Source organism: Hyperoodon ampullatus (assembly GCF_949752795.1).
Source record: "Hyperoodon ampullatus genome assembly, chromosome: 9".
In the NCBI taxonomy this organism is placed as follows: Eukaryota; Metazoa; Chordata; class Mammalia; order Artiodactyla; family Ziphiidae; genus Hyperoodon; species Hyperoodon ampullatus.
Genome location: NC_136922.1, coordinates 55,639,124 through 55,666,584, shown reverse-complemented (window position 1 = coordinate 55,666,584; position 27,461 = coordinate 55,639,124). Strand labels below are relative to the sequence as shown.

The following is a 27,461-nucleotide window of genomic DNA, read 5'->3' as shown; positions in this document are numbered from 1 at the left end:
GAGTCAGACACCATTTATTGCATTTTCTTCATAAGAATGACTTTTTTAGATTATATGTCCAATTTAGGTAAGATAAATGTTTGCTGACACAGAAGTTTTAAAAAATCAACCTAAATTGAACCAAATTTCAAGGATAACATAAATGAAAAAATACATAAAATGTGTAAAGTGTTCCTTTTAAATACCAAATTATCATATGTATTTCACAAAAGTAGGTATTTTAATATAAATATGTATCAGTGTTTTAATTTTCAATATTTATTATGAACCTACAAAATATTCAAGCGAGCAGTTAATTTCAATATCTAATTCATTGTTGATTAGCCATCATGTGCAGCAACCACTGTCAAGTAGACATAAGGTACAAAAAGTTATCTTTTATGACACAAAATTGTCACCTAAATGCTGTTAATGCCTCATAAACACGGATAGAGTGCAAAGAAGAGTCCACCAAATTATTGAATTTGCTTTCAACTCAATGCTGAATAATTTATCAACTGTTACGATTATGCCTACAGAGTATGAATTAACTATCTCATCAACTAAACCACTTGTTATCACTTCAGTGATTTTTAACCTCTTTATAATGAATCATGAAATCTATATTAAAAAATATTTGAATGACATTCAATTGTATTCTCATCCTGCACTCAAGCATTCTCTACCACCTTCATAAGACAAAGGTAAAATATACCAACAGGCTAAACAAAATACATGAAAAAAGAGAAAAATACTTGCCTAAGGATATTATGTAGGGAGCAGAATAAAGAAGCTGTAGCCAAGTGGTAGGAGAAAACTCTGAACTGGATTTTTTAGAAGTGCATCTACCAAGCGTATTTTTCATATAAGTTGTACCTCACTCATGGAAAGGTAAATGTGTGAAGAAACTTTATCAGGCAACAAAATGATTCTTGACATTTATGCAAAATTATGAAAGTAGCTTGCATTTTTAGGATGAGATAAAGAAATAGCTATATACTGAAAAAATATACAAAATACAGGCTTCCACAAAAGTCCGACAGAAAGAGGGTAAAAAGCAGATGCAAAGTATATAAAAGTTTTAGTTTTAGTCACAAAACCAGCTCTCCATTTGTTGATGGCTTCATTTTGCAAATTTGTCTTCTACCAAAGAACATATCTGCATAATAGCTCTTCCATTTTTTTCCCTTTTCCTTCCATTGGCTGATTACAATCATATTTTATATGTGTTATAAGTTTTCACATCTTATCTCCATTTTGTAACTTCTGCATTAATACAAAAAGGGGAGAAATGTTTTTGAAAGTTTACTTATGAGGAAACGGGAAACTTAGCTATTAATTTAATATCTTTGTCACTTGGTTGGTTACTCATTAGAATTCATATTTAGCTCATAAGGACCACTTAGGGTCTTGATTTTTTCCCTTATTATAATAGATGGTTTATGCATAGGTTGGTGCAGTTAGATTTAATTTAGTTAAATGGAGACACCAGAAGTGGAAATTTTTCTGCATTTTTAGTTTTGAATATTGAAGAAACTTGATGTCGTTTTTATCTGAATAAATTATTCTTCAATCGATTAGCAAATTGAATGCTTAGATGTTACTAAATATCTTTTAAAGTAATGACATATTATTGGTTTATTTTGACATACAGATCTGGTCATTAAAGATTGATGAATAGAACACTGACCTTAGGTTATCCAAGTTTTCATGAAAATATTAACTAAATGGACAACAAAAGAAGAACTGACAAACATCAGCAGATAATTAAAACTTTACAAACTTATGTTTGATTATAATACTAGCTTGATCAACTCATGAGTTGATTTAAGGCACATAGGTTAAATGGGAATATTTTTTGGAAATGCTACCACACAACCACATATACACACATAAGTCATTTTTAAAGCTTTTACTTGCTAAACAGACAAAATAATTGGGGTGGGTCTTGACAGCCTTTTTAGTTGAAGCCCATAAAATTTATCCTTGCCATTTCGTTATTAATAATAAAATGCCTAATGTTTAAATCACCTTCCAAATTTGTGGTCACACTGAGTGAGTGCCTATTTCTGTACAATAATAGTAGCATTTGTAAGAATACACTTTTTTCTTCTTTTAGTGAAAACATTATAGAACCAATTAGTTCATAATGCAGTTAGTGAAAGACACTAAGTTGGCAAATGTTTTATACTAAATAAAAAATAAACCTTGAGACCTTGATATTATTTGTTATGTTACCTAAGGAATATTGTCACATAAATGTAACAAAAATTAATACGCATCCTTGCAGAAAGAGTATATATTTATTTTTAATCTCCAATGTAGATTCCTATATGTTTTACATTAATAAACTTTCAAATCATGATTTTTGTATAGGGTAGTAAAAATATAACAGAAAATATCCAAAGCTTTTTTTTGTTTTTTAATAACAAAAAATGTCCTTAAAAAAATTGGTCTCTCTGTACTCCTGCCAAAGGCAGAAATCCAAAAGATACAGTAGCAAAAGGCCAGGTCAGGAAAACAGCTCAGCTCACCATCTATAGTAGAAAGCAGAGCCTGTTTACAGAAAGAAAAATGTATGTTTAATGCAAAGAGCGTTATTTCTAACAAGTAACTTATCCAGAATACCGTACCGTGGGGCGTTTAGAAATAAAAGAGTCAGCAAAACGGGCACTCGTGTCCTCGTAGGGGCATGATTAAGGGTCTGGCTGAGGTTTCCGCTTGTTTTTGCATTGGATTTTTTTCCCCTTTAGTTTGCAACACAAAGACAGGTCCCATAGAAAGAAGAACTTGTCATCCACATAGTACATCATCACTCAGTCGGGTACAGATAACTAAATCTCTCCCCTGTGGGAAGAAGTGCTTTTTATTGGACTTTGTGGGTCCATTCTTTGTACATTGTTGGATGTCAGTTATGGGAAGCTCGGCTCCCCTTTCCTAGTGGAGCCAGCATCTTTTAGTGCAATCCTCAGGGACCACCCCCGCCCCGCCCCCATCAAGTCTCCATTCCCAATCCAGACACTTCTGCTCTCAATCAGCCAGATATCTGTCTTCAATTGTCACTGTGTATCGCATTCAAATCTCATGCCGTGTTTTTCTATTTGCTGTTAAACTCTGTAAAAACAAAATGAAACAAAACAAAACCTAGAAAATATAAACAGATAGCAATATTAGGCTGGTACTATGCCAAGTATTTCATTTGATTTGTTTCCACAATCAGTACGACCGACCGTCCTATGAGTTAGTACTGTTATCACGTGCTTCTGTTTTGGGATGAAGACACAGATAAAGATGGAATTGCTGGGTCCTCACGCCCCCCGTCATGAGGAACAGACCTTTGATTTAAACTCCATCTGTCTGATCCAGAACTACACTCCTAACCACAAGGACATATTGCCTCGTCTATTTTTAATAACTAATTTCAAAACTTAGAACTTCCTAGACACCCTTCCTCCTGGCATATTTCCACTTTGGCACTTCAGCATTTTAAGACTATAGTTTTTTATCTATAACTATTGATGATAGGTAGGTAGATAGGTAGGTAGGCAGGTAAGTAGGTAGATAGATAATGTGACTGCTGAGTGGTACCTGGAATGGTATTAGGTGCCTTTTATGTTTAAACTTATTTAATCATTATAATCATCATGTGAAGGTGACATTACTATCCATGTTTTACAGAATTTAAGTGATGCATTGAAGGCCATGGAGTTTGCAAGCAGTTGAGCTAGGATTCATACTCTTACCTTGATCTCTGTTCCTCCCTAGATGGACATCCAAAGTGCAGCTCTTGTGGTATTTGGGCGCACAGTAAACCAGGAGGGATGCTCCTTTGCTGCTACTCTTAGGGAGTGCCTAATGGTATTTATTTACAAGTTTAAGGGCATTGTCATTTCTTATCAATGAAGGTTCTCTTTTCTTTTTATACTATAATGACTTTTTTTTCCCTACATGTCCCTGCTATCACTGCAGCTAGTACAGAATAGAGACTTGCTGACAAATTCATCCACTAGTGAGAACACAGATTCCAGCCCAGAGTTGTAACAGAACATTCATGCAGACAGCAGCCAGTCAAGATTTTCCATGGCATAATTGTTGGAGGCAAAAAGTTCTATAGGAATTAATTTTTAAAATCACTTAATTGTGCTTTGGTGATCAAAGTGAACTCAGACTTTGTGTAAAGACTCTGAAACGAGAAGCAGTGAGTCCAAGAGAGATGTCCTGGGAAAATAATCACAAGGAGGACACTGAGGAACAACATGGGCAGAATCATAATTCTTATGTTAGTTACTGGTCAGCAATAACACCAGCTGTAACAGAAGAGGAGACAGGGAATAGGATTCCATTCTCTCTAAAGTCTGTATGGCTTCTTGTTTATCAGTACATAGAGTGAAATCTGTATTATTCTCATTACAAAATGTAGGTTGATTCATTCTCAGAAATACTTTATGCCCCTTTTTTTTTTTTTTTTTTTTTTTGCGGTACGCGGGCCTCTCACTGTTGTGGCCTCTCCCGTTGCGGAGCACAGGCTCCGGACGCGCAGGCTCAGCGGCCATGGCTCATGGGCCCAGCCGCTCCGCGGCATGTGGGATCCTCCCAGACCGGGGCACGAACCCGTGTCCCCTGCATTGGCAGGCGGACTCTCAACCACTGTGCCACCAGGGAAGCCCTATGCCACCTTCTTAAACTCCAGAATTAAAGACTGATCAAGTGACATTCATTTTTTTATATGTAAGAGTCAAATACAAGACCGTTAACTTAGGCTCTTTATAAAATTCTATCTTAATACGTTTATTCTACTTAGGTATGTAGGCACATTACAAAGCATCATGGTTATTTCCCTTCTCTGAATACATATAGCACTTTAAATCCCCACCATATTACTGTATATTCCTTTCTGTTTTCACTTGTAATTTGTGAATTAATTCTGTCCCTCCAGGTGGTCTGAGAGTCTCTTGAAGAAGGAATTATGTGTTATTATTATCTTGCACAGTAGAATAACACAGTAACTAATCCAAACCTTTATAATACAGCTAAATCCCCACCATACATTAAATTCCTTCAAGGGCAGCATAGAAGTTAAAAAAAAATCATTTTAGGTATGAATTCTTTTATCTTCTGCTTTTTCTTCTCTTTCATCTAAGATATCCCTCCAATATCAGAAAAGAAGGTAGCTTCCTCCTTTCTAAAGCCAGTTTTAGTACTGGCTCAGCTCAGTGCTCAATCTACTGTAACTATAACTAACAATCTATGGACTAGCAAAGCTCTTAATATTCTTTTTTTAAGCTTAGGAGAATAAAGGGAAGAGGAAGTCCTCTACTGAGAGTGATTCTGTCTCCTTCTGTAGGAGATGGTTTAAAATTGAAAATTTTCTATTTCTGGCATTCCAAGAGTGAGAACATACTTTCTAAGTATGATGTTAAATTTTGACTGTGTTGTTTAAGAAAAGAAAGAGAATATCTATAGACCTATATCAGCTTAAAGACTGCAGATACTCATTTATCCATTTTGAGGTTCAGAGATGCAAAATTTGGTCGTCTAGCTCAATCTCCTCTTCCAAGTAAGGAAATAGGCCTCGTAGAATTTGTGGCTCTGGTATTGTTCTCCAAGGTTGGAGTCAAGGACTTGAATTAGCCCAGATCTGCTACTTACCATTCTACATCAACCTGGGCAAACCAAAGAACTTCTGGATTAAATTCCTTTAGCTAGAATAGATTTTCTAAAATCCCTTCCGTGCCTGTATGGCGATTCTGACTTTTTTATTCCACTTCTTTTACAGTGGACCCACAACTTATGTTCTATTGTAGCTGACTCTCTTTCCAGACTAACTCTGTGCACAGTGCACACACACACACACACAAAATCACACACAGTAGACTGGGTCATGCTGTATGGCTTATTGAGTGGGTGCTAGTGTTAACAATAAGTATGGATCCTCCAACTGCTCAAGCAGCTGTGAAAATCTGTCTCAACTCTTCACCACAGTCTGGGTGGGCTGTACTATCACTTCTGCCTTTATGACACATACTAACTTTTGCCCCAGTTTCCAGCTCTCAGCCTTTCTGACTTCAATTGACAATTGTTTTTATTTTCAATAAAGCAAGAGTGTATCCATAAAACTGGTAAACACCCTTTCTTTTTGAGGATTTTTGAAGTCAATGACCCAAGTTTTACAAAAGTTCTATGAGAATAATTAATAGATAAAATATGTGACAAATATATCTTCCAAAATATATGACAACAGAGCCAAGTTTTATACATCATTTCATGATCTTGAAATGAATGTAATGTAGTTTATAGCATTTCCTTTAGCCCATGTGAATGCCTTCCTCTCAAAGAAAACTAGCATTTTAATAGATTTACTTTACTTTGACACATTTTCCCAGCTTGAAGTTAATATTTCAAGATTTGAGACACAGAGCTTCTGTATAGCATTCTTCTTTCACAATTGCTGGTTTTCTCTAAGTTTGAAAGTAAATTACCTATTAGAATTTCAATAGATAGAACCCTGGAGCAGCCAGTTTGAAATAATGAAGTGCCTTTGTGAGTGAGCACAATCACTTTTTTTTTTTTTTGCGGTATGCGGGCCTCTCACTGTTGTGGCCTCTCCCGTTGCGGAGCACAGGCTCTGGACGCGCAGGCCCAGCGGCCATGGCTCACGGGCCCAGCCGCTCCGCGGCATATGGGATCCTCCCGGACCGGGGCACGAACCCGTATCCCCTGCATTGGCAGGCGGACTCTCAACCACTGCGCCACCAGGGAGGCCCTACAATCACTTTTTAAACATCTCTGGTTATAGAACAAGTAAACCAAATGTAGCAGACTTTTTAATCAAACAAGATAGCAAATGTTCAGATAAAACAGAAAGAATGTCCTTGGAGTTTTGACATTTATCTGGTTTGTGTGTCCTTTTTTAAGAGCAAAGACTTTGGCTTTATACTATTTTAGCACATCATTTTAGGAGTTTCCAGGCTTGTTTTAGCACATGTAGAACAGAAACACAGCTTTTTAGAATTGTACAGATGAATTCCAGAGCAACCTGAGAAGGCCTTAGAACAGGAAATGACTTGACAATCACCTGAATCTTTTTGAAGGGAACATATTTGCCGTTAATTCCCATGCAAAAGTGAAGCAATGTCTAGGTCAGCGTCTCTTAATGACAATTTCTCCCCTAGATAGCTGTTACAGATGTTGAATTTTTAAAGAATGGTTTGTAATTGAGCAGGTGTCACTAGCAACTTTCCAGAAAACTTAGTGACCCGACATTTTTTATTGATTTCTCCTATATTAGAAAATGAAATGTCAGACACTATTAATTGCATTTTTAAAATAAGTAGTTACAGCAGGAGTAATGGGTAAATGAAAGTACTTCCTGTCTAATGCACAATAGATGTATTCATTTAAATGTATTCAATTTAGATGAATGCAATATGTCTGTATTCATTACAGTTATACATATCTGTGGGCTGAATTGATGGAGTGGTAATTACTACCTTTATAAATGGGACACTATTGTCAGTCTGGGGGAAGAAAACTCATTTTCTTATCATATTTTACACACCCACACCATAGACACATTCTAAAATCTTTCTTTCAAATATAGAAATTTTACCCGTGAATTTCCAGTGGATCTAATGATTATAAATATGGTCTGTCAGTAGTCCTGCTTTTCTCAAGGATTGCTGAGGGTTGCTCTCTCTCATGGAATATGACAGAGCGGAATTGAGGATCTCAAGATCTCTCCATACAAAGGAGCCCTCCTTGTCATCTGGCCCCACCCCTGGAGCTCAGCCATGTACATTACATAACATGGATTAGATTATTTTTACATCATGCATTGTTTTTCTTTGAGTTCAATGAAGGTAGGACTATCAAAATGTGATTTCGTTGTACACTTTTATTTTCTAAATACTAGACTATTTTTTAAGAGCATTTTTAGGTTCATAGCAATATAGATCAGGAAATACAGAGAGTTCCTGTATACTCTCCCCTAATTTTATATATAGTTTCCCTTATTATCAACATTTTATATTAGTGTGGTGGGTGAGTGTGTTACAACTGATGAACTGAAATTGATGTGTTATTATTAGCTGAAGTCTATATTCCACATTAGGGTTCACTCTTTGAACTGTACAAGTATATGGGTTTTAACATCACCATACTCATTTCAGGTTTTCCAGTTCTCTCCCCTTTAGCACAATAAGTAAACAGGAAAAAGGTCAGAAAGAAATTAAATGTATTCATTCCTTCACTCACTACATTTATTCATTCATGAATTCATTAATGGACGTTTGTTGGGCATGAACTCTAGGCCAAGGACTGCTATTTAATGGATTTGACCTTGTCCTTGACCCTGGGTAAATTTACATATATTTTTATGTACTCTCTTTTTCTCTCCCACCCAAAAATATTGCCTGTTTTTACTGGTGAGGGCTGGGATGTTCTCTGTAAGAGACTGGTAGTCCTTGCATCTTGATGGGCTCATACTACACGGTGTCCAGTAAATCTCATTGGTTTACATGTATTTTACTGTTTCATTAGTTGTTAAAAATACTCTGAAAACCCATCCATAACCTTTATGAACTTGTGCAGTGCAGCATCTGTATCCCATTGGTAAGCAATATGGAAATTATATGTGCGCCTTTTTTCCTTTATGGCAGACATGCATAGTTAGGTAATAAAGCAATAGCTACTGTTATGATTATTTTAGGGTACACCTGGGACTGCATTATATACTTATGTGTTTTTCTGGTAGAGGAACTGTATATTAATTTATGCTGAGGAAGATGAAGTTGGTGGTGTAGAATACTGATGAACAATGGTTCTAACAGATATGCATGTGTTTTTCAAAAATAACCTCTGTTCAAATGCAGCCAATTAGGAATCTTCTCCAAAATAAGCAGTTATACAAGCAAACTTTAAATATTTAATTGTTGCTTCATGAACAGAAATGCAATCATCATGCTGGCATCTTGCCAGTAAGTCAGAAATTCATCATTCTTTCCATATTAGAAACGATGCTGAGATGTTCCCAAAGCATGCCACCCAGTGATAAGTTCAAATACTTAATGTGGTCGTATTCATCTTCTCATCTGGGCAGCTTGAATGAATCACTAATAAGAGGGGAAAAGCTCTTTTTCAAATCCAGGAAGTGGCTGTCATTATACCTACCTGGGCATTGCTGGAAAGGTCTAACTTTGGTCATGTCCAGTTCAAGTCTGGGAAACCAACACTTGATTCTCAACAAATTGTAAGGAGAACTATTGATTATGGTAAGACAAGAGGAGCATTGGAAATCAATAATCTGTAGTTCTGATTGTGAATCTGTATGCAGTTGCCACCCTCTATTACTTTAGGCTAATTCTTCAGTAAGCTCCTTAGACCTCAGATTCCGTATTTTTTTAAAGGATTGTTCCAAAAGTTCCATATATTTAGAATCATACTCATCTGTTTATTCTGCCATCATTTCAACAGTTTAATTCCCCATGATATAACTTAACATTGTCACAGTAAGCCAAGCTATCTATTACGTAGTGGGAAAAGCATTCTCTGGTTTTTATTCATTAATTTCACTTATTCAACAAATATTTACTGAGTTTCTTCTAAGTAACAGGTAACATGCTAGATGCTATAGAATGCAAAGACCATATAAAAGAAGCCCGTCACATCTTTAGGGAAATCAATATTAGTAATATTAATGTTAATTAAGGGCATCCAGTGCTCTCTTGACTGTGTGTGGGATTTCTAAACAGTCCAAAAGTTAAAAACAAATTGTGAGATAAAAACATCTGAAAATCCTACTTATGGAAACCAAATTTGATTTTACTATCAGGGATTGTGCTTTCATATGAGATGGTGGGTTGAAGAAGATAAGGATTCCTATCATTTGCTCAAATTTTCATCAGAAAGTGAAAGTTGCTTTATAGACTCATAGGAGAATGGTATTATTATTTTTTTTAATTTTAGTGTCATATGGATACAACGATACCCATACATATAACACAAAGACACATACACAGAATATCCAAACATCAAGTACCTACTTTTAGCAACACTGTACTAAGTGTTTCCATGAAACTGATCTCATTTTATACTCACAACAATCCTTCAAGCTACTCCCTACTCCCTTTAATTTATCCTGAGAAAACTGAAAATTTAAAGTTTAAACTGCTGTAAGAAAAAGGCTGAGATTCAATTTAGTCAGTCTTCAAACACTATTTTTTTCTCTATCACAAACATAAAATAAATACATGAAGAAACCCATCTAAATCAAGTTTCCCATTACCCAATCTATTACAGAGATGCAAGGGGACAATGGGGACCAAAAGAGATCTTTTGAATCAGCGACAGCCACTTGATCAAAGGAGGAGGAGAATTCACTATCTTTGAAACAGGATTTTATCTGGGGCCAGTGTAACAGAACAGGTTAGAGAATATTAGAATTCTTAAAGCAATCTCTTACACATAACAGTGAAAGGTCAAATGTGAACGTTCATGCAAAGAATGTGAATTCAGTTCTCAAAGCTCCGAGCTGGTATTGCCATCAAGGAGATACGAAGACAGCAATTGATTTCTTCTCTTCCTTTTCAATAATCAAGGCACATATTCACAACCAGCAGAACAGGACTACCACCTTGTATTTTCCTAGTGCCCATCTCTCAGCTTCAAGAGCTTTATAGATTTTTAAAATTATAATTAGTCCTCTTACTCTCTCTGGGAGCTAGGGGCTCTGTATCATTCCAAATCTACCAAAACAGTTAGCATAGACAGCTCAGAATTATGCAGCATCTGGATAAAGGCTAATTAGGGCAGCATGAGCCTGGCGATTAATAACTCTGAAGACAGGCAGATCTGAGTCTGAATTCAGTCTCTGCTCTTCAACATTGAGTGAGTTTCTAGATGTGTTTGTACCTTGTCTTCCATGTCTTTATATGGGATAATAAGAGATGATACTTAGTAAAGTCGTTGTGAAGATTGAGTTAACAAACATGAAGTGCTTGGCAGATTTCTGTTTTACAAAGAGAGAGCAATGGATTTTAGTGTGTAAGCATCATTACAATAATAAAAATAAGTTGGTAGCAAACATACATATTTCTAACTAAACACATTACTCTAGTCAGAATACTTGCCACTTTACAGACACACTTGTTATATGCATGAATGTAAAATTCTTAGTGTGAAAAAGTATATTTTCTCTCTTTGCACCCAAAATGTTAATTATGAAAAGTAATTAATTACTATGGAATTCTTACCAAACTGAAACATAATTGCCCACTGGCAATGCCTAATGTTTTAAAAATGACTTATTAAGATAACTCATATTCAATTTATAATTCATTTTCAACATTTAATGGATCATTGAGAATGCTTAACAAGAAGTTTTCTTTTATTTCATAAATGTTATTTTTTCTATTAAATAAGCTTCCAAAGTCTCCTCTTCTAGGCAAACTGTAAGAAGGGAAATTTGTATAACTAGCAAATCAATGATACAGCTATACATCAAATGTTATATGTCTAATGTATTATTATGAATTTTATTCACTTTTAATTTTAAAAATTTACTGATACTGAGAATAGGTGGCTATTTACTCCTTTCATGTTTACTCCATATCTCAATATATTTAAAGACTGTAATTATTTCAGAGAGTAAATCTCACCTTAATTTGCCTTCAAAGCTATTTGACCAGTAAAAGTATCTTGTCATTAAACAAAAAGGCAAGAAATGCTGAGAACTTACAGCGTATCTAATGCTATGTGTGAAAAAGAGAGAGAGAGAAAAAATCTGACTTTTTCTTCAAATTATTCTTAACTAGTATGAACTAGGTAAATTCTATAACAACTTATGATTATCACTGTATTGCAATGTATAGTGTTTACCTGTTCATATGTAATTATCCCATGCTAGACTGTAAAACTCTGAGGTAGAGACCTAGTAAGAAACTGACAATTACAGGTTGCTTAACAAGAGGTTCTTGACTGTTTAAGTGCTTGATAATAGTGCATTGAATGTGTGGTTAAATGAACGGATGAATGATTGAGTGGATGGGGCAGCGTGATACAATGGAAAGTGTGCCCCTGCTGTACTGTTAGCTGATTTTATTCAAATCACGAAATTGCTAAACATCAGTTGCCTCTTCTGCTAAATGGTAGGATTAGACAGACTACATGATACCTCCCCTACTAGTCTGAGACCTTACCCTCCAGCCTTCTGGCACATAGAGATGGACAAGCTCAGCTCCATTTCCATAGGTAGTCCACTTTGACACTTCAGAGCAGGTCTACCTTATGCTGAGTAATACCATGGACCACTAAGTTATAGTTCTTTTACTAAAAGTCAGCTCCAGCTCTAATCTCAGTTTTCAAGTTTTGCCAAAAATTCTTAAGGATTTTTGTTTTTCTTTCCCTCTGTGATTCCTCTATCCCTACCCAACTCGTGGCTTGTAGTCTCCTTTGCCTGATATTTCTACTCTCAGGCCTCAGTTTCCCCATTTCTATTCCCTAGTCACTGCTGTTGGGTTTATGCTTTTACTTCTGGCTTTGAGGGACACACTGGATTGTGAACTCTCTCTGTTTTGCTCATGGCATTTATATCCCACCTGTGCATCCTTCCTCTCTTAATAAGGGGACTAGGATATGCTGTGGGAATATCATTAGTCCCTTATAGGGAAGAGAAACGGGTATATTGGCACCATTTCCCGGCAAGAAACATGAAGCAAGAAACAAGGCATGTAATTTAGTCTGATGGCTTTGTAAAATGTAAACGTTTGTAGGAGATGGTATATGACTAAAATATTGGTAGAACTCTCATAACATTTTTCATTGAGAGTCATATATTATAATATCATAATTAAAGGGTATTTTAGAAATAAAAAATGTTTAGACATAGATGCCAAGAGTAACTGGAAAAGCTCTACTCCTGGCCATTGAGCTATTGTCACAAAATCCTCTCCAAAATCTGGAATAATAAGAATACACATTTTTAACTACAGATTCACCCTGAATTCTCAGTCGCCGCCCCTGCTCCACTCCCAGTTAACATAGCTGAGGCAGAGTTGCTCAATATCCAAGGAACATGGCCAGTTTTCTGAGGCTGTTGTTCCTGGCTCATCATAAAGTAAGAACTATGGGTAAACCAAAGTAGTCCCTGTCCCAATCCAATCCCTGCAATTATACTGAGAAAGGGCATAACAAATTTCTAGTGAGAAAGACTGGATGAAAAATAATGGTTTCCCCTGATTCTAAGTGTACTGCATCAAAAGATATGCTGTACCTCAATGCTATACTGCTCCCTCAATTATCAAGTGACTATATTATCTCCCTTCTTTGAGTAACTGGGTTTTTGTCTTGAAATCGGTATCCATATTCTCATTACTGGATACATCCTGTCAAGTAGCTTTTATTTGCCTCATTAGCCTAGAATGTAACCACATTTCTACGTCAACTCTCTTAGATAGGCAATCCGGATATTTTGTGTAGTTTGATCTTTGTTAATGTTACTCATGTCCTCCCTGCTTCTCGCCATGTGTTTTAGACACTTATATTTAGGCTTGAATATTATGTTCCATGTCTGAATTAATTGCCCCATCACTTCTCCCAACCCTGTAGAATCTGCCTAAATTCCCTGCGTTTGCTTTCTTGTCTGGGTAGTGATAGCCCTCTGATTTAGGTTTATGGCCTAAGTTCTTTTTATAGAAGGTTAGTCATTTTGGAGAAACAAAGCTGAAATCCATTCTTTATTTTGTTCACCCATTCTTTATGCATATTTATTTGGTATCCTCTAAGTGCCAGTCATTCTTTTATTTAGGCCTTGGGACAATAGAGAAGAACTTGCAGAATGGTAGGAGGCATGAATATGTAAGCCAGCATTATCTATTAATTTATGTAATGCATATTAAATAAGCACCTATTCTGGGCTAGACAATACGTTTGGCACCATGGACACAAAAATGAATAAAACAGTTCCTGCCTTCAAAAGATTTGTGGGAGCCATAGACATGAAAACATGTCTATGAAAATATCATGTGGCATGTCTGCTAATAGAATTAAAGAGGGTAACATGGGAGTATGGATTGATATAAATGACACTGATGAGGTAGGAAGGAGCTTGTATGGTATATTAAGGGGATTGGCCTTAAAGGGAGATGGTAAAGCACAGCTGTTTGCTAACAAAGGAGGTAGGCATTGGTTATTTGAATTCAAATCCTTTCTGCACTTGGTAACTCAGTGACCACAAGTGTGTGATCTCTCTGAGTGCTGGTTGATGCATCTGTAAAATGCAGATTAAAATAGAACTTATTTTTATAGGGTTGTTGTGAGGAACAAATGAGATAATTCACATACTTAACCTCATACCTGGCACATTGTTTATGCTCAATAAGCATTTGTCACTGTTATTCTATAGGCAATGAGAGAATTCAGGAGGATTTTAAGCAGGAGGATGATATGGCCAAAATTCTGTTTGAGATAGAGCATAGTCAAAATTGTAAGCGTAATAATTTTGAAAACTGTGCAATACACTTATTGCCGATGTCTAGCAGGAGCTGATGCTTGTGGGAGAAGCTTAGGCTGGAGTGAGAGATAATGGATAAATAAGGCTCTAACTATAGTATGAATGGGGTCACCCAGGGAGAGTGTGTAGCATGGATAATTCAGTTGGCTGAAGATGGAATTGTGTGGAATACAAAAAATGTAAGGGGTAATATCAAAGAAAGAAATGTCCATGAAAAAGACAAGGTAGGAATGATCATAAATGTGTTTAGTAATAAGCAACATAATGGAGGCTTTCTCCTCCTTGAAATGTCATGGAAAATGATTCCCAGAGGAGGCAAAGAGATGGGTATTGGGAAAGGAGTAGCAGCTCACCAGCTTAATAAGGTGGGAAAGGCACTGTGTGAAGAGAGAATAGTAAGTCCCAACACATGATCTCAGGGAGGCTAAACACGAGCAGTAGGTGAACAATACAAAACAATGCAATCAGTGCCCCAATAAAATATTGTAGTGGAGAGGTCTTACAGTGTTTCAGATAGGTCATTGGATAGGCAGAGGAAATGGGGGTGAGTATTCCAGTTAGGTGAGTCAGCAGAACCACACCTGTAAATGGGTGGCAAGAAGAAGAATGAGTAATGACCATGCTGCAGCTGAGGGCTCCTTTACGATAAGTCATTATGTGTTTAATGATAACTTAGGGATAAGGCTAAACTGAAAGTTGCTGCCACAGTGCCATGAATTCCTGAAATGTAATGTGACTAACCATATCCTTTTAGTCACAGTAAAATTAAATACCAACTTGATTAATATGAGATCTGATTATGCTATTAGACAGAAATGTAACCAACATTTTTGCCTTTTTTTTTTTTTTTTTTAAGGATTTTCCAGAAAAGGAGAAGTCCACAGCAAAGGCCCTGGAAGACGTAAAGGCAAACTTTTACTGTGAATTATGTGACAAGCAGTACCACAAACACCAGGAGTTTGACAATCATATTAATTCTTATGATCATGCTCATAAGCAGGTAAGTCGAAGTGGGAAATAGCCTTCCTATTCCTGGATTTATACCTTCGGAACACAATATATGCAAGTGGCCTTATTTATCCTTGTCTAAGATGCTGAGGTAAAACCATTTTATACCTTTTTTTTCTTGAAGGTTGTGTTTTCTGTTTAAATATTGGGTGAAGTACTTTTTCCTAGAAGGAATGTAAAACTGTAGGTTAACTTACAGATGATCCAAGAGTAGATTGACATTTATTTTAGAGTTATATATGTGGGGAAACCAGGACCCATTAAACATAGGGCCGGATTCAAAACCACCTAGCTACTTAGTGGCAGAATTAGAACACTGGACTAGTACTAGGACAGAATCTACCATAGAGTTCTTTCAAGAGTTCCAAGGTATAGGGAATACTAAGTCTTTGGGGAAAAAATTCTCAATATAAGGTTACATTTTCCCAAGAATACCCTCTTAGGAGGGTCAAAGTGATTATTTAATAAATGAACCATTGCAAACAAAGAAAATCTTGACAAAGGCAAAGTTGAGGGGTAATGGCAGGTATAAACAGTTCACATTTCATTTTCTTTTACTACACATGGAAGCTAAGATTTTCTATCTGTCTGTGAAAGAGGAAGTTATTGTTCTCATCTGTTAAATTTTATCCTTGCTGCGTGAGGTATGAGAATACTAGCCCTTTAGGAATTAGGAGTGTTAAATACCACTAAGAAAGAAATTCCACATGGCCAGAGGATTATTGCTAAGAGCTGAGAAGGTGCACACTCCTAATATCTTTGAATATATGGGTAAGTCTCGTATATTCTAGACCTAGAATGTTTATTCAGAGTGAACAGCAATAAAGGTTTTGACTAACATCACTAATATTTATTGAGCACATATAAAATATATGGCTTTGGGAGATGCAAGACACAATTTCTAACTTTAAAGATACAGCATGTATATGTAATTGACTGGATGTCTCTGACAAGAGCAAGAATAATGGGATGAATTGTTTAGGACTATGATTCCCAAATCTTAGTGTGCCTAATCATCACTTCAGAACCTGTTAATAATGCAGATTTCTGGATTCTCCTTTAGATATTCTAATTCAGTAGTTCTAAGATGGAGCACAGGAGCTTGTATTTTGAAATGACACAAAATAGAATTTTTCAATCATATATAAAAATGAACTATGTGGCTACTATCCAACTCCAACAGCAATCAGTCATGTTTCATTTATAGCACCATCACTCACTTCCCCACCCCTGCCACCACCGTGCATTATTTTGAAGCAAATTCCAAACATTGTATCATTTCATCTGAAAGTATTTCAGGATGAATAATGACGCTTAAACAACATAGCCATCATCATACCTAAAAATTAACAGTATCTTGGTATCAGTGGGTGGTCTTGTTTTCTCATTTGTCTAATAAATGATTTATAAATTTGGGTTTGTTGAAATCAGGACTCAAACCTATCACACTTTTGGTTGATACATCTTTAAGTTTCTTTTAATATATGTTTAAACTGTGGGTTTTTCACTTCCTCTTTAAATTTTACTCCTTGCAATTTATTTGTTGAAAAACTATTGTTTCACAAATTTGAGATTTTACTGAATACAACCCAGTGTTGTCTTTGCACGTTTTCTGTCTTCTATATTTCCTTTAAACTTGTTGTTACAGATAAAATCTGGTCAAATGCAGGTTAACATTTTTTTCTTGGTAAAAATATATTAGAGTGTGTGTTGTGTCTTTCCATAAGGAGGTGTATGATGTCTAGTTTTCTTTCTTTTTATGACTTGAAGTTTCATCAGTGGGTTCAGATACTATTGCCTTGATCCATCCATCATTAAGTACCCTACCAACCTTTTTCCACTAATAGTTCTTGTATCCATAGATGATCATTTGCTTAAACCTATTACTTCATTTGGAGTTGTAAAATGATGATTCTAATTCTATCATCCTTTTGTCATTTATTAGATAGAATATGTCTATAACGGCAAACTTCCCAAAAGTATCACCTAACGTGAATTTTATGTAGGAGTGCTTCAGGCTGCATATTAAGAAAAAAGTCACTCTGGAGATTCAGAGAAATAAGTGACCATGGAATGTCTCAGGGGATAGTGACATTTGACCTGTGCTTTAAGTGTGCATGTGTAAATGTTGAAAAAGAGGCTCAAGATGGGATGGAATTCTTGTAAGTGGAAACACAAGGAACTAAGGTGAGGAAATGGAGGGGTATGAGGCCACTTTTGAAAACAGTAGAAAGTATTGAACTACCAGAGGGTGAATTCTCCACACTAGATCTGCATTCTACAGCCTGCCTTTCACTCTGCAATTCTGCCTCGTCAATTTCCCCTTTTATCACTTTCCTCAATCTTATTTCCATTGGCTTTCCAACATGTTGATAAAACTACCTTTCCTCAATCTTTATATTCCATCTATTTGCCCATTTCTGTCTTTCTTTAGGCTTACTAGCATTCTAAGATTCCTAGGCATACTCCTTGTTCAAACAGTGATTGAGTTTCCACTATGTGCTACTGTGCTGGCTGTTGAAAGTGGACACATTTAATCCCTAATTTCAGGGAGCCTATAATCTGACTGGGGAACCTGTAATCTACCTAATCAATCTGTAAAATACATTGATTTAAATATTGTAGAATTTGTATATCTAGGACACTAAGAGAACATATAAAAATTATTTAAGAATGAAAAGATGACAGGTGAACTAGGAGTCCTAAAGAATGAATTATAAGTGGGCTTCCCTGGTGGCACACTGGTTGAGAGTCCGCCTGCCGATGCAGGGGACATGGGTTCGTGCCCCGGTCCGGGAAGATCCCACATGCCGCGGAGCGGCTGGGCCAGTGAGCCATGGCCGCTGAGCCCGCGCATCCAGAGCCTGTGCTCCGCAACGGGAGAGGCCACAACAGTGAGAGGCCCGTGTACCACAAAAAAAAAAAAAAAAAAAAAGAATGAATTATAAGTTAGCCATGTTAACCAAGAATGGAAAGTCCATTATGGTAGAAAACCTATATCAAGGCATGGGAACCTGTATCAAGCATAACCCAGAGAAGCTGCAAAAGATTCACTGTGATCACTAAAGTCACCATCAGTCTCTTGGAGAGCTCTTTAAAAATCTTTGAAACTGTCCCTCATTCCTCTCATTCTTCTCTTGCAATAGATCTTGTTCTCATTCTTCCTTTTGCATTCTCTTTTCACCATTCATGTTTAATCTCACTCCTGATTTTTTGCTAGGGCCTTCTACCTGGACTCCCTGCCTCCAGTGTTTTCCCTTCTCCACACCAACCTATCCGTTTTCAGCCAGATTGATCCTCCTGAACTACTATATTTATTCTATCACTCCCCTCCTTGGAAAGCGTCAATGGCTGCTGGCTGACTTTTTAAAAAATCTGAATTACTTAGTCTGTCATTCAAAATGTCCACAGTTTGGCTCTGGCATCCATTTCCAGATTTATCTCCTGCAACCCCAGAATTTCCTTATAGCTTCTTAAAAGATTCATTATGCTTTCCCACCTGCTCTTTTTGGCTCATAATCTTCCCTCTGTCTGGGATGCCTGGGGACTGTATTTCAACATATACTTCAGTAGATTTAATACATAGACTGACAACTTATATCCAGATATAAAAAAAGCTGAGATCTCATGCTAAACTGATTTAACAGCATTTTCCAAATTCCTTTTGATCAACACATTCATATTGTACAGAATTTTGTACATGCTGCCCACTTTGGGAAACACTGGAATAATTAAATTTGCCATAGACCTCATAAAACTGCTTTCTTAGATAAATGTTGAAATACTTCCATCTAAAGATTTATTTTGGCCCAAAATATTTTGAAAATTACCTGAATTCTAAATGAAGCTGAGTTTACAATTTGCCTTTTAAATGAAACTGAATTTTACGTACAAGAAATAGGAAATATGTGCTAAAGTAAAATATGCAAAACCTTTTTTTTTTTTTTCCAAATCCCAAAGCTAAATATGTCTACTTGGTTCTTGCTTCAGTAAGGGCTCTTCTTGACTGTGATTCTGATTATAATGCTGGTAGTGGGGATTTGGATGAGAGTATTTTCTGGCCTAAGTAATATGAACAGTTGCCTTAATTTTATTTTCCATGTGGATTCAGAGTAAATATCTGGCCTCTTGTGCTGAACTTCCAACAATATGGCCTTTTGGTACACTTAGAAGTGAATCCAAATTCACATGGAATTAATTCTATTACTCATTAATAGAATAGTTTAGAACTAGAAACAGGGTAATCTGAATTACCTCTCTACCTCCTCTCATTTATAATTACTCAGGATCCTTCATTTTAATAAGTGATTTCTAAAGCTTTTGTGTTACCTTGTATCTAAACTGCAGTCCTATGTGTTTATTTTATTGCAAAGTTTATATTATTTACAGATTTATTGTAATTCTAGAGAAGTAAGCTAATATATAACTTTAAATAATAAAGTAAAATAATCTGGGATTCATAGCTTTAAACTAATTCCATTTGACATTTAATAATGTTTTCTATAATTTAATAAAAATTGAGATATGTTTCTTGTAGAAGAAGTTTATCAGTAACAAAGCTGATTTTTTTCTATTTCTTCATCAAGGAAAAATTGAATTTCCAGTTTTGACAGCCATATTCTATACCTAACTCATGTTTTTGGAAATAACTTGATTGTTTTAGCTATTGCCTTGAACTTTTTAAAATTCTGTATAAATGTTGAGCATTATTACTAAAGCAATTTGAACGTGTATACAAATTACAATCGCTTGGATAAAGAGAGTATTGTAACTATTAATATAGCTAACATGTCACTAACAATTAATTACTTCTGAGACTACCAAGTCATAATCCCTTTCTTGGGATTGTTAGCTGCTAATGCATAATACTGAAACAAATAATACACATCCTTACAAACAGCACAAGTCTCTCCTGCCCCAGAGACATACTGGCTCATCTCAGCTTAGAAAAAACAAATGAACCGGATCCCCATGCAATTAACCCATAAAAATACCTTCAATAATAAAAAACAAATCCACCTTCAGATCCTCCACATGTGACACTTAATCCTCCTAATCTTCGTTTGCTTCACAATAAGATTTATTTTCACTCTGGAGGAGCTGTTCATTTCTCAAGCCTGGATTTGAACTCCAACTGATTCATTCTTAAAATGTTGTTTTGGATTCTCCCCATCTCTACCTGCTCAAGATAAAATAAACAAAACAGAATTATCTTTTGTCATCTTGACTACAAAGGGAAAAGATTCCCAAAGCTGATCATTGAATTTAATCCAATTATTCTTGCTTTGTTCCTACAATTTGATTTATATTTTATCCAAAGACTGCCCAATGATACATTTCAGCATAGTATATTTAAGCTACTAGTCATCTTAATATGGCAACAGGATTTAGAAGTATAGTTAATTTGTAGGGTTGGCAAGATTGAAGAAGAAATATAGACTAGAGCGTCTAGAATGAACACTCTGAGAACCATAAATGTTGGTAAAAATAGAATAATACTTATTTCCTGCTGTATTTTGTATTCTATAAACCCAGGTTTCTGGTAGATTTTATATTTCTATATCTGCGCCACCACCCTCTCCCAAGAATTACCCAGCAGTAATTGGAAACTCTATTAGCAAAGAAGTACAAAAGAACCAAAACTGATCTTAGCTTCTGAATCATAATTCACCTCTTCTAAAATACTGCTTTCACCCTGGCTAAGAGACCTTTTGATCTCAAGGTGAGCTCCCAACTGAAAAATAAATTAAAAATCTATGTTCTTGTTGTTTCTGTCTTTCAGATGTGCTAAGTGATTTCCTGCCTTAGTGTGTTTGCCATATCTCTTTCTTCCAGAGCTGTTTTTTCAGATGACTTTCAACTTTCTGATTCCTCTCTTCATTTGTGTCTTAGCTCAATGTCATCTCTTCTGTAGGATCTTTTCTTTGCATTCTAATCAAGTTAGAATGTTGCCACTTCTCCAAATAATACCCTATTGGCACTGTCAGTGGTGGTTGGAGTCAACCTACACTGGCTCTCCAGAGCCAACTGTTTAATATTCAAGAAATTTGTGAGCTGGTTCTTAAACCACTGGTAGATTGAAATCAGCCATGGTGGGAGATCCACACACACTACAAATAGGGCTTTATATATTTCATTTGATTTTTCCATAGAGTTGATATACCAGCACACCATTGTTTAATACTCTGTTAAAAAAAAAAAAAAAAAGTTATTTACTTTTTGAAATTTTTGCCCCTTCCCCCCTTCCCTGCCATTAACTCCACAAAGAGAAGAGCGGGGCATTGTTGGCCCTATTGGCCATGTACCCCTGTATTTCTAGAACTTAGAGCAGTGTCTAGCACATAGTAATAACTCAATAAATATTTTTTAAATGAACGAGTAGCTGAATAAGTGAGTTTCTAGAACTGACTCTGCTACTCTGTCCTTTGTCAATATATTCTACCATCATTGACTTATCACTTCTTTTTTCCTTTATTAAGATATAATTGACATATATCACCATGTAGGTTTCAGTTTACAGCATGATGATTTTTTTAATTTACCATTTTAATTGTTTAAAAATGTACAATTCAGTGATTTTTGGCATATTCCCAATTTATTTACATATATCATGAAGTGATAATTATGGTAGGTGTTGAGTTATCTGTTTTTGTACTGAGTTGTATGAGTTCTTTATATATTTTGGATATTAACCCCTTATCAGATATATAACAATAATATTTTTCCCTTTTCATAGATTATCTTTTCACTTTGTTGCTGGTTGGGATTACTACTTGGGCACTGTAGGTATGACCTCAGTCTTCCAAGATCCAAGTGTCGTTAAGAGCCCTCACCCCACTTCTCTGTCCCAGTGGTTGAGCCCTGAAGATTCCCTTGCAATCTGGGGCAAGATCAGAGTAGGGGCTCCCACAAAGTGACTCACAATGCTGGGGGTAGGGATTGGTTGTCCCCCCTGGGTTTTCTTTGCTCATTGGAGAAACTGGAGGCTGAAGGGAGACCTCTCCATGTGGTGCTGCACTGGCCTGGGGGAGGGACAATACAATCAATGTGTAACTGCTTCTCTCACCTTCTGATTTAGTGTCTTGGTCTCTGTGGTGCAAGGGGTGCTTTAGCCTCACCCCTGTGTTGTAGGATTTTCTCAATGATGTCTTATTCTTGAATAGTTATTAGTTGTTCCTCTCCTGAAGGGGAACAAAGTCAGCAATCACCTATGTTGCCATCTTGGTGATGTCACTCCTTAATTACTTCTTAGGTAGTTATAGTGAATACTATAATGAGCAAAATTAGCTCTCTAATCCCAAGTTCTTTATAATTATTGAGCAAAGGCTGTCTTGAAAACACATTTTTATAATTTAAGAAAATAGTTGAGCCCATATTAATGCTGAAGTAGTGTTCCACTTGAAGAATTTTAGACTTTACTCTATGGGAAATTTCTAGTCTTCATGGGCTTTTAAGCAAGCAAATGATATTATCAGATTTGTGATTTAGAAGAAAAAACCTAGAAGCAGTTTAAGGGTTGGAACACAAGGAAGAGAGCTTGGCTCTGCCATCAGATGGGAGCCTAAGAGCCCAAGAGATATGACTGAAATATTTACAGCAGTGACAAGGAGAGGAAAGGAGAGGGGTACATTCAGAAGACTGTCAATGGCTTACAACATATGAACACATGGTCTACCTCACTTGTAATCACATAAATACAAACTTGGAGAGTTTTTCAAAAAAAAGGTGTCAAATAAAAAAGAATACTACCCAGTGTTGACAAGATATGAGATAATAGATACAGTTAAACATTGCTTGTGGGGATAAAAATTGTCTCAATTTTTTGATGTTCAGCTTTGGATTACTTATCAAAGACTTAAAATGTGAATTTTTCCTATGAACAATTCCATCTGACATGTATTCTAGAAAAATAATCACATTAATTCCAAAGATTTATACATGAAGATATTAAAATAGAAAAATACCAGAAGCAATCTAAACATACAATGAAAATAAAGTGGCTAAATTATGATGCACATAAACTGAAATACTGTGTAAAAGTTAAATTACACTTTGGATCTATATTTTATACAAAATTAATCTTAAAAGGAATGCTTTGATACTTGTTTATATTAAAAATTAAGGAATATAAGTATGGAACATTAAGTAATATCATTTAATTACAATTTGGTCCATATCTTTTTAGATAAGTTTCTAAATACTTATTATCAAGTCGTAAACTCTTGTATAAAACATAAACATAAAATGGGATTATATTATAAACATTATTCTGCCTTCATATGTTTTCACTTATATCTTGCCAGTCCATAGGGATTTGTATTTTATTGTGTTGTTAAGTCAATGATCAGAATTTATGACGCTGTGACTTGTAGATTTTTTTATGTGACCCTCATAAGGTACTGTGATTACTTTATAATTATATATTTTTTCTTGTATACCTATTTTTTCCTGGAGTTAGAAACTGCCTTATTTTTATATTTGCTCAATTTTTTAAAACCACTGCCTATTTCTAATTCATCTCTGAACTATTTACCATACATAAGAAAAAAGTCTGATTACAAAACATCAGATAAATGAAATAATAGATCAGTCCTTGTCCAGCCCCTCCCTCTTCTGCTGAAGTCCTGGGTCTTTCTGCTCCAGTGTTACCCGGTTGCCTTCCAGACCTGCTGCACAGCTGTTCTTTTAGGACTTCTCTTTATCATCATCCTATGAATGCTTCTGTTTCTCTCTTAGATTGTAGTCCTTGTTTCCTTGATCTCATGATTTCCTATATCTTATTTTATTCCTCCTTTTTGTGGAACCTATTCTCCCGAAGCTTCCTAAGGAAGAATACACACAAGGTAAAATTTGGGAGCCCTTGTCTGTCAGTAAATATAAATGTGTTTATTCTATGCTCATATTTTATTTATTTTTCAACTGGGTTTTAGCCTTTAGTGTTGCTGTTGAAAAGTTATATGTCATTTTGGCTCTTAATCCTTCTTTTCAGAAACTTTTAGACTTTCCTCTTCATCATTTTATTTTATAACAAACATTTCCTTGGTGCCTGCTATGTACCAGACACTATTCCAAATACTGGGATTACTTTTAGAAAACAACCCATCATATCCTTCCTCTGGAACTATCATAGTAAGTGTGAGAAAACAGAAAATGAAGATATAAAATACATAGGACATTGGATGGTTCTACCTGCTATGCAGAAAAATAAAAGAGTATAGTGTATAGGGAGTGCTGTGGGGCAAATAGAATTTTAATTAAGGGTTTCAGTGAAAACCTTAATGAAAAGACAAAAATAAACAAAAACCTAAAAGATATAAGGGAACAATCAATGATAGCCATCTATCTGAGGGAGAGTATTCCAGGCAGAGGGAATGCCCAATGCAAAGTTTGGGAAATAAGGCGATGTACAGTGCTCCAAAGACTCCTAATAGGTTAATATCCTACAATGATTTGCTTTGAGGTGAGTTGCTTTTCAATTACTGTGCAGGGAACCCCATGGGGTAGTTCAATTTGGAAAGTCATATAATTTGTTTTGGGAGGTTTTTAAAAATCATTTATTGGATAATCTCCTCCTCTACTCTTTCTTCTCTTTCAAAGTCCTTTTATTTGGATATTAGAATTCCAACATAAATCTTCCAAATCTTACTATTTTCTGTATATTAGTCTTTATGTCAACATAAAGATTTTCACAGTTTTATCTTCCAATTTTTCTACTGAATATTTTTTTACATTGTATGAGTGTATATGAGTGTGGGGAGAGAAAAAGAGAAAGAGAAGAGAGCAAGAGAACGAGCAAGGGCACATTTGGTTTTACCTATGGTTTACATGCTAGAGGCCTTCCTCAAATATCTTGTAGTACTTGGCTGTTTATCTGACATTCTTGTTCATAACTGAGGGAACAAAGATTTGACTGGAAGGTTTGTACGTGTGGGTTGAGTTTGGCAGGTGTGATAGGGCAGTAATTCATTTTTTTCATTGGGTGACCTCCCACTGTCAACATCTATGGATTTTTGAAAGACATAAACAGAAAGAAAACTTGGAGCCTCACCAGTATGAAATTTCCATTTAACCTCCTCATTTTAAATGGTCTTATAGCTTAGGACTAAGGTGAATCAGATGTTCCTAAGACTAGATCCTATGCTGGTTCACTTTCTCTAGAGAGCAAGCCTCCATCTTCTGCCAGAATAGGCTAGGGATCTGATGGCTCATTTGTTCCTTTGTATACTTAAGCCAATTCTCCTATTTCTAGTCCGAGGCTTTTCCGATCACAATGCTGAGATTAAATATCAATTACAGGAAAAAAGTGTAAAAAGTACAAACACATGGAGGCTAAACAATATGCTACTAAATACCCAAGAGATCACTGAAGAAATCAAAGAGGAAATCCAAAAATACCTAGAAACAAATGACAGTGAAAACATGATGACCCAAAACCTTTGGGTTGCAGCAAAAGCAGTTCTAAGAGGGAAGTTTATACAATACAATCATAGCTCAAGAAACAAGAAAAATCTCAAATAAAAAAATTATCCATACACCTAAAGCAATAAGAGAAAAAAGAAGAAAAAAGCCCCAACGTTGCAGAAGGAAGGAAATCATAAAGATCAGATCAGAAATAAATGAAAAACAATGAAGGAAACAATAGCAAAGATCAATAAAACTAAAAGCTGGTTATTTGAAAAGATAAACAAAATTGAAAAACCATTAGCCAGACTCATCAAGAAAAAAAGAAGACTCAAATCAACAAAATTAGAAATGAAAAAGGAGAGGTAACAACCGACACTGCAGAAATACAAAGGATCATGAGACATTACTGCAATCAACTATATGCTAATAAAATGGACAACCTGGAAGAAATGGACAAATTCTTAGAAAGGTACAATCTTCGAAGACTGAACCAGGAAGAAATAGAAAATGTGAACAGACAAATCATAAGCAATGAAATTGAAACCATCATTAAGAATCTTCCAGAAAACCAAGGTGCAGGACCAGATGGCTTCACAGGTGAATTCTATCAAACATTTAGAGAGGAGCTAACACCTATCTTTCTCAAACTCTTCCAAAATATAGCAGATGGAGGAACACTCCCAAACTCTTTCTACAAGGCCACCATCACCCTGATACCAATACCAGACAAAGACGTCACAAAAAAAAGAAAGCTACAGGCCAATATCACTGATGAACATAGATGCAAAAATCCTCAACCAAATATGAGCAAACAGAATCCAACACCACTTTAAACGGATCATACACCATGATCAAGTGGGGTTTATCCCAGGAACACAATGCTTCTTCAATATATGCAAATCAATCAACGTGATACACCATATTAACAAACTGAAGGAGAAAAACCATATGATCATTTCAGTAGATGCAGAAAAAGCTTTTGACAAAATTCAACACCGATTTATGGTAAAAACCCACCAGAAAGTTGACATAGAGGGAACCTACTTCAACATAATAGAGGGCTTATATGACCAACCCACAGTCAGCATTGTTCTCAATGGTGAAACACTGAAACCATTTCCACTAAGATCAGGAACAAGACAAAGTTGCCCACTCTCACCACTGTTATTCAACATAGTTTTAGAAGTTTTAGCCACAGCAATCAGAGAAGAAAAAGAAATAAAAGTAATCCAAATTTGAAAAGAAAAACTAAAACTGTCATTGTTTGCAGATGACATGATAGTATACATAGAGAATCCTAAACATGCTACCAGAAAACTACTAGAGCTAATCAATTAATTTGGTAAAGTAGCAGGATACAAAATTAATGAACAGAAATCTCTTGCATTCCTATACACTAATGATGAAAAATGTGAAAGAGAAATTAAGGAAACACTCCCATTTACCACTGCAACAAAAAGAATAAAATACCTAGGAATAAACCTTCCTAAGGAGACAAAAGACCTGTATGCAGAAAAGTATAAGACACTGGCGAAAGAAATTAAAGATGATACAAACAGATGGA

General features: G+C 35.7%; 1 protein-coding gene across 1 annotated transcript in view; it reads left to right on the top strand.

The window, feature by feature from the left end:
* Positions 1–27,461, top strand: part of ZNF804B (zinc finger protein 804B) — a gene marked incomplete at both ends in the record, with an annotated part of 473,269 nt that overhangs the window by 373,693 nt on the left and 72,115 nt on the right. The window contains one exon of the mRNA XM_079711650.1: positions 15,342–15,485. Coding sequence (XP_079567776.1) covers positions 15,342–15,485 — 144 coding nt within the window. The remainder of the gene's footprint in view (positions 1–15,341; positions 15,486–27,461) is intronic.